At 35.5% G+C, this 14,337-nt stretch overlaps 1 protein-coding gene across 1 annotated transcript in view; it reads right to left on the bottom strand.

The window, feature by feature from the left end:
- ASIC2 (acid sensing ion channel subunit 2) overlaps window positions 1-13,909 on the bottom strand; it is a 796,537-nt gene extending 782,628 nt beyond the window's left edge. Inside the window, exon 1 of the mRNA XM_053699697.1 lies at window positions 13,268-13,909. Coding sequence (XP_053555672.1) covers window positions 13,268-13,909 — 642 coding nt within the window. The remainder of the gene's footprint in view (window positions 1-13,267) is intronic.
- Window positions 13,910-14,337: the final 428 nt, after the last annotated feature.

The following is a 14,337-nucleotide window of genomic DNA, read 5'->3' as shown; positions in this document are numbered from 1 at the left end:
GGGGGGTATTGTATTTTTTTTTTACAGGTAAAAGAGCTGATTACTTTGGGGCAATGCCCAGCAAAAGGCCCTTTTAAGGGCTATTTGTAATTTAGTATAGGGTAGGGAATTTTATTATTTTTTATTTTTTTTTATTTTATTAGGGGGGTTAGATTAGGTGTAATTAGCTTAAAAAATTGTAATTCTTTTTTTATTTTCTGTAATTTAGTGTTTGTTTTTTTTTGTACTTTAGTTTATTTAATTTAATTGTAGTTAATTGTAGGTAATTTATTTAATTAATTTAATGATAGTGTAGTGTTAGGTGTAATTGTAATTTAGGTTAGGATTTATTTTACAGGTAAATTTGTACTTATTTTAACTAGGAAGTTATTAAATAGTTAATAACTATTTAATAACTATTGTACCTAGTTAAAATAAATACAAAGTTGCCTGTAAAATAAAAATAAATCCTAAAATAGCTACACTGTAACTATTAGTTATATTGTAGCTAGCTTAGGGTTTATTTTATCGGTAAGTATTTAGTTTTAAACAGGAATAATTTATTTAATAGTAGTAAATTTATTTTGTTTTATTTAAATTATATTTAAGTTAGGGGGTGTTAGGGTTAGGTTTAGACTTAGGTTTAGGGGTTATTAAATTTTATATAGTAGCGGCGACTTTGGAGGCGGTAGATTAGGAGTTAATAAATGTAGGTAGGTGTCTGCGATGTTAGGGACGGCAGATTAGGGGTTAATAAAATTTAACTAGTGTTTGTGAGGCGGGAGTGCGGCGGATTAGGGGTTAATAAATTTATTAAAGTGGCGCCGATGTCTGGTCGGCAGATTAGGGGTTAAACATTTTAGTTAAGTGTTTCCGATGTAGGGGGGCCTCGGTTTAGGGGTTAATAGGTAGTTTATGGGTGTTAGTGTACTTTTTAGCACTTTAGTTAAGAGCTTTATGTTACGGCGTTAGCCCATAAAACTCTTAACTACTGACTTTTAAATGCGGTAGGAGTCTGGACAGGAGAGGGTCTGCTGCTCACTTTTTCAGGCGATCGTAATACCGGCGTTAGGAAAATCCCATTCAAAAGATAGGATACGCAATTGACATAAGGGGATTTGCGGTAAGCTAAAATCGCGGAAAATAAGTGAGCGGTATACCCTCTCCTGCCTGACTCGTAATACCAGCGGGCGTTAAAAAGCAGCGTTGGGACCCCTCAATGCTGCTTTTTAAGGCTAACGCAAGACTCGTAATCTAGCCGTTAGTATGTAGAAACAGATTTCATATATTAAAATTGTGTGTACTATTTTAAAATGTTTCTGGTAATTTAGAAAGTGTTCATGTTTATTGCAGAAAATTAAAAAAAAAAACATTTTCTCATGGATTAGATTATCATACCTGCCACCTTTTCTTAGGGGCTTTCTGGGACAGAGAGGTGAGGGAACTTCTGGGTAGTAGTCCACATCATTTAGAGGTAGAACCACTATGGGAGTGACAACAGGATCTGGAATGGTTCGAAGGTCTGAAATATGGTTGTAGAAGGTCGCAGTGATATGTATCTGACCAGTTAACAAGTTGCAAGATTATTAGAAAACCTACCTGTTTCCTAATAGACGACTGATATTGCTATTAAAGGGACACTGAACCCAAATTTTTTCTTTCATGATTCAGATAGAGCATGCAATTTTAAGCAACTTTCTATTTTACTCCTATTATCATTTTTTCTTTGTTCTCTTGCTATCTTTATTTAAAAAAGAAGGCATCTAAGCTAAGGAGCAAGCCAATCTTGGCTTAGGGCTCTGGATAGCACTAATTTATTGGTGGGTGAATGTATCCACCAATCAGAAAGAACAACCCAGGTTGTTCACAAAAAATGGGCCGGCATCTAAACTTACATTCTTGCTTTTCAAATAAAGATACCAAGAGAATAAAGAGAAGATTTAATAATAGGAGTAAATTAGAAAGTTGCTTAAAATTGCATGCTCTATCTAAATCACAAAATATTTTTTTTTAGGTTCAGTGTCCCTTTAATATGTGAACAGCTTATTGCACCATGATAAGATGAGCCCAGACCTGAACCCCATTAAAAAACCTCTGGAATGTGATTGAGATGAAGATGGAGGGTCACAAGCCATCAAACAAAGCCGAGCTACTTGAATTTGTGCATCACAAGTGGCATTAAGTCACCAAACAGCAATGGAAAAGAATGGTGGAGAGCATGCTAAGACACATTAAAGCTGTGTTTGAAAATCAGGGATATTTCATCAAATATTGATTTCTGAACTTCTGCTAAGTTAAAACATTAATATTGTAATTTAAAATCAATATAAACTTGTTTTATTTGCATTATTTGAGGTTTAAAAACACTTTTTTGTTATTTTGACTAGTCATTTTCTTCAAATAAATGTTCTAAATGACAATATTTTTATCTGGAATTTGGGAGAAATGTTTTCAGCAGTTTATAGAATATTTTTATTTTTTATTTTACTCAAACACATACCTATAAATAGTCAAACCAGAGAATCTGATAAGTCCGCACTGTGCTCTTTATTTTTGCCAGAGTATGTATATGTATATGTATATATATATATATATATATATATATATATATATATATATATATATATATATATATATATATATATATATATATATATATATATATATATATATATACATACATACATACATTTTTTTTATTTTTTTATTTGTTAAATATATATCTATACCTATAAATCAATATGAATATATAGAAATATAAATGTATGTGTTTATATGTGCATATATGGTATATGTATGTGTGCACATACAAATTTACACAAATGAACACATAAATAAAAATGTATACACATATATACATTTACACATGTACGCACAGATATATATACTGACCCCAGGAGGGCAGATTCACATTCTGACTGTTGTGTGTATATATATATATATATATATATATATATATATATATATATATATATATATATATATATATATATATATATATATATATATATTAAGCGATAAGTCTGCCCAGAGGGCAGTCTATGTTTAAAAAATCCAAACCACCAAGCTAATTTTACTAAAAATAGGCTTCATTTGCCTACGCTGTATCCAGGTGGATTATTTTGTCTGCGTGTTTTGGCCTTGCGCAGCGAACATTCCTTTGAGGATGCGTGCGCAACTGGTGACACTGATGGACGTGTTACAAACGCGATTATATTATATACAGTGGGGAAAAAAAGTATTTAGTCAGCCACCAATTGTGCAAGTTCTCCCACTTAAGAAGATGAGAGAGGCCTGTAATTTTCATCATAGGTATACCTCAACTATGAGAGACAAAATGTGGAAACAAATCCAGACAATCACATTGTCTGATTTGGAAAGAATTTATTTGCAAATTATGGAGAAAAAAAAAAGTATTTGGTCAATATCAAAAGTTCATCTCAATACTTTGTTATATATCCTTTGTTGGCAATGACAGAGGTCAAATGTTTTCTGTAAGTCTTCACAAGGTTGTCACACACTGTTGCTGGTATGTTGGCTCATTCCTGCATGCAGATCTCCTCTAGAGCAGTGATGTTTTGGGGCTCTTGCTGGGCAACACGGACTTTCAACTCCCTCCAAAGGTATTCTAGGGGGTTGAGATCTGGAGACTGGCTAGGCCACTCCAGGACCTTGAGTGGCCTAGCCAGTCTCCAGATCATTGTCATGCTGAAAGACCCAGCCACGTTTCATCTTCAATGCCCTTGCTGATGGAAGGAGGTTTGCACTCAAAATCTCACGATACATGGCCCCATTCATTCTTTCATGTACACGGATCAGTTGTCCTGTTCCCTTTGCAGAGAAACAGCCCCAAAGCATGATGTTGCCACCCCCATGCTTCACAGTAGGTATGGTGTTCTTTGGTTGCAACTCAGCATTCTCTCTCCTCCAAACAGTTCTACTTTGGTTTCATCTAACCATATGACATTCTCCCAATCCGCTTCTGGATCATCCAAATGCTCTCTAGCATACTTCAGATGGGCCCGGACATGTACTGGCTTAAGCAGGGGGACACGTCTGGCACTGCAGGATCTGAGTCCCTGGCGGCATAGTGTGTTACTGATGGTAGCCTTTGTTACTTTGGTCCCAGCTCTCTGCAGGTCATTCACTAGGTCCCCCCGTGTGGTTCTGGGATATTTGCTTACCATTCTTGTGATCATTTTGACCCCACGGGGTGAGATCTTGCGTGGAGCCCCAGATCGAGGGAGATTATCAGTGGTCTTGTATGTCTTCCATTTCATAATTATTGCTCCCACCGTTGATTTCTTCACACCAAGTTGCTTGCCTATTGCAGATTTAGTCTTCCCAGCTTGGTGCAGATTTACAATTTTGTTTCTGGTGTCCTTCGACAGCTCTTTGGTCTTCAACATAGTGGAGTTTGGAGTGTGACTGTTTGAGGATGTGGACATATGTCTTTTATACTGATAACAAGTCCAAACAGGTGCCATTAATACAGGTAATGAGTGGAGGACAGAGGAGCCTCTTAAAGAAGAAGATACAGGTCTGTGAGAGCCAGAAATCTTGCTTGTTTGTAGGTGACCAAATACTTATTTTCCACCATAATATGCAAATAAATTCTTTCCAAATCAGACAATGTGATTGTCTGGATTTGTTTCCACATTTTGTCTCTCATAGTTGAGGTATACCTATGATGAAAATTACAGGCCTCTCTCATCTTCTTAAGTGGGAGAACTTGCACAATTGGTGGCTGACTAAATACTTTTTTGCCCCATTGTATATATATAATACTTTATTTGAATGTGTTGTTGGGGTGTTTTGTGTACATTTTTTTCTAAACACTTTCAGTTTACTTCAGGTCTTTCGCTTGAGCAAAAAAATATAACTTTAAATTTGAAATACGAGCACAAGTTAGCGTGTACGAGATCTCCATTGAAAGTATAGGTTGTGCTCAAGCGAAGTCAACTGCACTAACCCTTCGTTTTCAAATGCGCTTTATCGTGGACTTTTAATATCAAGTTGCAGGCTAATATTAGCACCATCCAGAGTATTGCAATCCGCGCTATGATTAGTGCACTACTTGTAATCTGGCCCATTTTTTGGAACAGGATTATTCTTCCCTAGTTTGTTCCTGAAAGAGTTGTGTTTAACTTTAGTGAACTCCCATTTGATAAGAATGTTTTGGGTCAACTAGGCTTCACATGGGTAAACAGATATGAAAAGGGTTAGATAGGTTGCTTGTAAAACAAATGTTGTGAAAGTGTGCATTTAAATACATTGGATGTGATGTTTTGTACGTGGCATGTCCATTTGGCAATTTGTTCTATAAATAAATGCCAAATATGGCCACAGATAGCCGCATTTGTTTCTTTTAGGAGATGGATTTGTGTGAAAGTGCAATGCACAAAGATCTGTACAAATCCAGATGTTTGTGTGTTGTATTTTCACACTTTTAAATCTGGCTCCAAAAACAGCTGAATGCCACTACCTATGGCCATATTCTGCATTCGTTTATAAAACAAATCATCAAATGAACATATCCACTTTGAAGTTGTTTTATGTTTTTAGATTTGTTTATTATATAATAATTTCAAAATAGTGTGTGCAGACATATTTGCTATATTTAAATTGTATGCATGGAAATGTAATAATTTATTAAATCACTTACAAAATATTTCTCTGTCAATTTTAATTATTGACACTGATAATTTCTTGGTAATTTAACATTACTTTGGTTTCTAGGAATAGTTTTGCCTCTAAACTTTAATTAAATTTGTATTTTAGGGTCTTTTATAGTGCTATAAAAGTACTAGCAGTACAAATCTCACTAGAAAATGATGTGCAGGGTGTTTACAAGTAATTAGATTTCCTTGTCTGTCGTTTTATTTACAGATACATTCAAATGGAAGGCAGCACTGACCAATCTTGTCTAGTTTAAATCAAATAATCACTTCCCTGAATAAAATCCTCCTTACATGGTAAAAGTATCTGTCCACCCTGATATAGATTGAATTCACGTTCTTCTATATATATGAGATTCTGATGCTTTTTTATAGTGTTTTAAGGTAATAGACTTTCAGAAAGGCTTATATAATCTTAAATGGATAGAAAGGTCAAAAATGAAATGTGTATGTGTTTTTGTAATATACTTCCATTAGCAAAAATGCTTCTAGTATGTTATTACTGTTTTTCTGCAGCATATGCACATATCCTGTGAGGGGCATTTGTATGGGCATTGCCCTTAAAAGGGCAATCAGATCTTTTACAGCCCATTAAATCCCTAATCTTAAAAAAAAAGAAAATCCTAAAACTAAGCCCCAAATAGGTACTTACCATTCCTGAAGTCCGGTGGAGAAGGTCTTCTTCCAGGCGGCTCTGTCATCTCCGTCAGCGGCGGTCCTCAGCGGCGGCGATCCCCAGCAGCGTGGAGGCTCCTCTTCATCTGATCTCCGGCGTACACTGAAAATTTAATGCAAGGTACCGCATTGAATCTGGGGTAACTTGCATTCCTATTGGCTGAAATTTTTAAATCAGCCACTAGGATTAGAGCTACTGAAATCCTATTGGCTGTTCAAATCAGCCAATAAGATTTCAATAGCTCTCATCCCTTTGGCTGATTTTAAAAATTCAGCCAATAGGAATGAAAGGTACCCCAATAAATATAAAGAACCTTGCATTCAATCTTCAGTGTGCGACAGACAATCGCATGAAGAGGAGCCTCCACCCTGCTGACAACCGCCGTCACTGAAGACCGCCGCTGAGAACCACTGCTGAGAACCGCCACTGAGAACCACCGCTGAGGACCGCTGCTGAGAATCTGTGCATTGAGGAAGCCAGCTCTGCATCTCCGCCCCGCGCCACCTTCTCTTCAGATGAAGATAGAGGATGATGGAGCCGCCTGGAAGAAGACCTTCTCTGCCGGACTTCAGGAACGGTGAGTACCTATTTGGGGCATAGTTTTAGGATTTTTTTTTTATTTTTATTTTTTTTAAGATTAGGGATTTAATGGGCTGTAAAAGAGCTGAATGTCCTTTTAAGGGCAGTAAAAGAGCTGAATGCCCTTTTAAGGGCAATGCCCATACAAATGCCCCTTTAGGGGCAATGGTTAGTTTAGGTTTTTTAGAGTTAGGTTTTTAAATTTTGGGGGTTTGGTGGGTGGGGTGTTTTTACTGTTAGGGGGGACTTAGTATTTTTTTAAATGTAAAAGAGCTGTTTAACTTAGGGCAATGCCATACAATAGGCCCTTTTAAGGACTATTGGTAGTTTAGTTTAGTTTAGGAGGTTTTTTTATTTTGGGGGGCTTTTTTTATTTTCATAGGGATTAGGTTTCATTTTTTAATTTTTGATAACTGTTTATTTTTTCCTGTAATTTGTGAGTTTTTTTATTTTTTGTAATTTTAGATTTTTTTTTTTGTAATTTAATGTAAGGTTTTATTTAAGTGTAACTTAGTATTGCGGTTAATTTGGGGGGTGTTAGGTTAGGGGCTTAGTAATTAAATTAGTTATTTGCATTGTGGGGGGTTGGCGGTTTAGGAGTTAATAGGTTAATTAGATTTATTGCTATGTGGGGGTTTGGCGATTTAGGGGTTGATAGGTTAATTAGGTTTATTGCGATGTGGGGGTTGGTGGTTTAGGAGTTAATAGGTTAATTAGGTTTATTGAGATGTGGGGGGTTGGCAGTTTAGGGGTTAATATGTTAATTAGGTTTATTGCGATGTGGGGGGTTGGCAGTTTAGGGGGTTAATATGTTAATTAGGTTTATTGCGATGTGGGGGGTTGGTGGTTTAGGGGTTAATAGGTTAGGTTTATTGCGATGTGGGGGGTTGGTGGTTTAGGGGTTAATATTTTAATTATGTTATTTGCGGATTAGGGGTTAATTACTTTATTATTTTGTGATGTTGGCGGTTTCGGTGTTTGTTAATACTTTGTGCGGGAGGTTAGTTTTTTTTTGTTTATACTTTGTGTGGGCGATTAGGTTTTTTTATTTCTTGCAGGCGGTTACGTGTTTTTTCATTGTGGTTGCGTGTTTTTTTTTTTTTTAAGGCTTTGTTTGCCTACGCTGCATCCAGGTGGATTCTTTTGGCTGCGTCGCGCTGCCAACATTCCTTTGAGGATGTGTGCGCAACTGGCGACACTGATGGACGTGTTATATGATTTGAATGTGTTTTTGAGGTGTTTTGTGAACATTTTTTTTCTAAACACTTTCAGTTTACTTCAGGTCTTTCTCTTGAGCAAAAAATATAACTTTAAATTTGAAATATGAGCACAAGTTAGGGTTATGAGATCTCCATTGAAAGTATAGGTTGTGCTCAAGCGAAGTCAACTGCGCTAACCCTTCGTTGGTAAATGCGCTTTATCGTGAACTTTTAATATCAAGTTGCAGGCTAATATTAGTACCATCCAGAGTATTGCAATCCGCGCTATGATTAGTGCACTACTTGTAATCTGGCCCATTTTTGGAACAGGATTATTCTTCCCTAGTTTGTTCCTGAAAGAGTTGTGTTTAACTTTAGTGAACTCCCATTTGATAAGAATGTTTTGGGTCAACTAGGCTTCACATGGGTAAACAGATGTGGGTTGGATAGGTTGCTTTTAAAACAAATGTTGTGAAAGTGTGCATTTAAATACATTGGATGTGATGTATTGTATGAGGCATGTGCATTTGGCAATTTGTTCTATAAATAAATGCCAAATATGGCCACAGGAGATGGATTTGTCTGAAAGTGCAATGCACAAAGATCTGTGCAAATCCAGATGGTTGTGTGTTGTATGCCACTTTACCTATGGCCATATTCTGCATTCATTTATAAAACAAATCACCAAATGAACATATCCACTTTGAACCTGTTTTATTATATAATAATTTCAAAATAGTGTGTGCAGACAAATTTGCTATTTTTAAATTGTATGCATGAAAATGTAATAATTTATTAAATCACTTACAAAATATTTCTCTGTCAATTTTAATTATTGACACTGATGATTTCTTGGTAATTTAACATTACCTTGGTTTCTAGGAATAGTTTTGCCTCTAAAACTTGAATTAAATTTGTATTTTAGGGTCTTTTATAGTGCTATAAAAGTACTAGCAGTACAAATCTCACTAGAAAATTATGTGCAGGGTGTTTACAAGTAATTGGATTTTCTTGCCTATCGTTTTATTTACAGATACATTCAAATGGAAGGCAGCACTGACCAATCTTGTCTAGTTTAATCAGATAATCACTTTCCTGAATAAAATCCTCCTTACATGATAAAAGTATCTGTCCCCCCTGATATAGATTGAATTCACGTTCTTCTATATATCTGAGATTCTGATGCATTTTTATAGTGTTTTAAGGTAATAGACTTTCAGAAAAGCTTATATAATCTTAAAGGGATAGAAAGGTCAAAAATGAAATGTGTATGTGTTTTTGTAATATACTTCCATTAGCAAAAATGCTTCTAGTACGTTATTACTGTTTTTCTGCAGCATATGCACATATCCTGTGAGGGTACCAGAATTCAAACACCTCACCTTCTCAGAGGGTCAGCAGTAGCTTGCATGACACAAATTATGTCTTCAGAGGCAATACACATGACAACCACAAGCATAGTATTTGAAGACTGGTGCACAGGCCCTCACAGGATATGTGCATATGCTGCTGAAAACCATTAACTTTTAATAGAAACGTAATGGAAGTTTATTGAGAAAATGCTTCTATTTCACATTGAAAGGTACTTATGCACATTTAAATTTTGACCTTTCTACCCCTTTAAACCCATTTAGTTATGGTGATCTGTAAGTCTTCTTTTCTAATATATACATAAGGGTTGAAACTCTGAACCTATAGGTTGTCTTATTCAAAATAAGAAGAGATTTGCACATTATTCAGGTTTTTGATCTAGTACCCCTTATAGCAGAATCCTTTAGCATCTTGCATTCGCCCAGCACAAAAAACAAACCTTGAAATATCATCAGTAAAATCAAGAATGATGTCCCATCTCTTTACATAGTTACCAAATACTTGCTCGAAAAGCCCCTAAGCTTTATTATTGACCTTAAACTAGTGTCAACCTCTTCTCTTACTCCTGTGTCTAAAATTCCTTGTTTGGTGAAATTTCCTTCTTGATATATCAGACTCTCACCAAACCCTCAAGTCTTCAAACACACTTCAGATACAGATCTATTCAGAAGGGCACAGAAACATAGCGTTTGATGATAAAAGAACCATTTAGTTTGTTCATTCTCCTAGAAGCCTAAAAAAATCTCAAGATCAATTATTTCTCATGAAAGAAAGAAACTGTAACAGACAAACAAAACATTTAAGTTTTTTCTGTGTTTGCTATTGGGAGGACAAACAATGTTTTACTTCTTAACTAGCATTTTTTGTAAGTGACTGGTAAACTACAGTGAAATCATCCTGGCACTGTGTGTGTTTGTATATTTGTAAATATTTATTCTTATATGCCCCCCCCCCCACATTTGTTTTATTTTCAACCACTAATTCTCCTGCCTGATACAGGGAACATCCCTGAGAAATTCTTTGAAATACCTCAGTTGCGTATTGTATAAGGGACAAATGACTTGAGACCAGAAGTCACTTAAAGGGATATATAACCCAATAATTTCCTTTTGAGAATCAGACAAAGCATTCGATTTTAAAAGAGTTTCCAATTGACTTCTATTTTAAAATTTGCTTCGTTCTCATGATATTCTGTGTTGAAGAGATACCTAGGTAGTACTCCAAAGTGATCCTAAGCATATGTCCCTGCTTTTCAACAAAAGATACCAAGAGAATGAAGAAAAACTAGAACGTTGTTAAAAATGAAATGTTCTATTTGAATAATGAAAGAAAATGTGGGTTGCCTATCCCTTTAAAGGGACAGTAACCACCTTGTAATTACAAGATATGTCTGTGGTGTTGCTATATCCACTATTTCTAAACATTTTTAAACAAATGAACAGCCTTTTTACTACAATTGTTTTTCAGTAGTCAAACTCCACTCACTATGTGCCTTATTTGGAGGAGCCAATGTGGGCTTGAGTCTGCAGACAACAAAATTAGCCAGGGTCATAATATTAGCATAAAATGCATTGTTAACCTAGGAGGCAGCAGGGTTTGTTTCAAGTTATGAAAATTAGAAAATTCTTCATTTCTAGAGCTAAATTTAAAAAGGGGACCAAAATAAATAATGAAAGAATATTTCAAAGTTGTTTCATTATACAAAACTGAACATTTTATATGAACATTTCAGGGTGTTTATTGCCCCTTTAACATTTCTATACATGCTTGAATATTAGCGATATGAAGCGGTATTTTGCGCTTCCACTCATGCGCTAACTCCGCTATAAGTAAGCTTTTTGCTCACGTTGGGTATGGTTCATATTACAAGTTGAAAGTAAAACATTTTCACTTGTGCGCTAACCCTTTGTTCACAAAAAGCTGAACTTCTAAAATTGCAAAGTCAATGGAACAAGAAAAGTGGGGGAAAAACTAACACCCTACTCACAGGCAAACCTGATCGCATGAAAATGTTACTATTTCCCATTCCAATGTTCACATATAAGAATATGTTCTATTTATTCATAAATACATATTTATACCTATATCTGATGGTATTTTGGAGCAATATATATATATATATATATATATATATATATATCTATAACTATAAATGTGCATGAGTATATATAGGTATAGATATATACAGATATATATAGGAAAATCTATAAACACACTTCTATATATGTCTATATCTGTATACATATGTATTTATGTGTTTATGTGTATATATGTCTGTAAATACATATATACACACATACAAATACATAAATACATATGTAAATATATATATATATATACTGTATATATATACTGTATATATATACATATTTAGACATGTATATGTATGTATCTCTATGTTAAAGCCGTTTGTGGTCCTTTTTTTCTAAAACCTGAGACCACATATCTTTGAGCCCTTATAACTTTTTATGCAATATTGTTATGAATCATTTGTATTAGATGGTGTTATTATGAGTGTAACTGCACTTTTAAATGTATTTTTGATGTGTCTTGTGACGCAATAAGGAAGAGGCAAAGACATTTCCTCATTGGTCATGAAGCTCAGGGCTCCTTTGAAGTGTTTATTTTCGCCTCCATAACAAACAGTGAGGCATACTATTTTCAACAATATGCACCATGTGACTTGCATTGAGGTGGGGGGGGGCACTTCAGTCTAACAAAAACCAAAACAAACAAACTTATTTATTTACCTAATTGATTTACTTAGACAAATTCCTATATGTATATATATATATATATATATATATATATATATATATATATATATATATATATATATATATATATATATATATATATATATATATATATATATATATATATTTATATACACACACACACTATACCCTTCATATGAAAAAGGCAATTCCTCTATAAAAAGGTTATAGGAATGCAGAGACTCTTGAACTCCTGAGTAAAACCCAAAATGGGATAAGTGGCTAATTTTGTGAAACAGCGGGTTCCTCTTTGAAGTGTAGCATCACACATCAAGATGGTTATCAGCTGATCTCTATGACAACAGATGCACATCTAGCTGCCAGGTGATTTTCAAAAATGGCAAATAACTCACGGCGTTATCCCAGTTTTGGGGGCAGTGTTTTTTAAATAAGCACATATGACCCCTCTAACCAAACAAAAGCATTACAACCTTCCCAAACGAAAGACTTGATATGAATGTACTTACAGCAACCACATCATTATGTATAGTTTCCAAATGTATCTAATATGTTTTATAGTTAGATATTGTATTTATGCGCATTTCCTACCTAAACTGCAAGATGATACAAAGTGACAAAATATGATTGTTTATTTAAATCGCCAACTATTTTTATTAGAAAAATAACAGATGTGTATAGCAGCATAATGTTTGGTATTTTAGATAGCTAAATCTGATTGTAAGAACTTTTTTGCATCTTAAATGGCAGATTTTTTCAAATTTGGTAATTGAGTTTCTAAATGTAGTTAAAACCTTGCCGTTCACATACACTTCCTACAATTAAACATCAAACTCTTTATTTTGGATAATATCATATTATGCACATAAAACTGAATTATGAGTTGCTTTCACATATACTTCTGTCTATATATTTTTTGCAAACAACTTTAAATATTCATCTTGAATCCCTAAAGGTTGTGTCGCTTACTTTCTTTTTTTAAACAAAAGCCCTATTACGCAGGACTGGAAACATAAAACGTAAAGAGTAGTAAATAAAGATAACACTTACTGTGGAGAAGTTGTGTGGGCCACATGCCTCACCCCTGTATTTGCACGAGATGAGCATATCTTCCAGTTGGTGACCCAGTTTGTCCATGAATCCCACACTGATGCCATCAAAGTCCCTCGGAGGCAGAAATAATCGAAAGTCAGCCAGTTTGTGGAACCATTTTCTTTTGTCCTCTGGTAGAAGCTCTGTCAGTAAGGGACGTGCAGTGCGATTGGCCAAGAGTAGCCCCAACCAGTAGCCAGCAAAATAGAGGTCACTCTTGCTGAGACGGTGAAATCGAACAGGGTTATTGTTGCACAGAGTAACAGCTGGAAAAGTCATCTCCTTGCTCCACTCAAGTTGTACACGAGTGTGAGAGGGAAAGGACAGCCAGTAGAGTAGCCTGTTTGAGGACCAAGACAGAAAAAAGCCCAAAGAGGTGAAGAAGGCGAGAAACCAAAACACACGCCTCTTAAATGTCAGCCTTGGGGAACACACATATTTCAGGCCATGCAACTTGGCATGCTCGGGAAAGGGCACTGATAAGGCACGCCGATGCTGTGTTTTCACGTAATACATGGGTGGCACCACCGGGGCATCTCTTCTGGCTGATCTTGGGGGGCAGCCTCCAGATGGAGCCCGGGTCCTCTCATCTCGAGTCATGACACACCCCAAGGGACTCACGAAAAACGAGGCATCTTTCTGTGGTCATCTGTAGATTAGTTGAGTATCGCCACCTGCATTGCCCAAGTTGACCACTGAATTGCACTCTTTCAGCACAATCCAGGATGCTTACAAGTACATGGGAAAGTCCAGGATTGGAATTTGATTTTAGAGACAGAGCCTCAAATGAAATTCTTTGTTCATTTTTTTTCTTTGAAGTCTCTTGAAAGGCAATGCCTCTGTAATTTCTACCCCCTTCTCTTTGATCTTGCTCCAACTTTTTAAGCACACATTTTTCAAGAATATTACCCTCTCTCTTTCTCTTTTGCTTAATTTAGATGGATGCAGGTTATAAATTGTCTTCTTATTTACCCTTTAGCTCCCTATGGATGCTTTCTTCGAAAACACAGATAAAACATAAGCAATCT

The sequence above is a fragment of the Bombina bombina genome, chromosome 1 (assembly GCF_027579735.1).
Source record: "Bombina bombina isolate aBomBom1 chromosome 1, aBomBom1.pri, whole genome shotgun sequence".
Taxonomy (NCBI): domain Eukaryota; kingdom Metazoa; phylum Chordata; class Amphibia; order Anura; family Bombinatoridae; genus Bombina; species Bombina bombina.
Note: the sequence above shows the minus strand (reverse complement) of the source record. Positions and strands in the feature narration are given on the sequence as shown.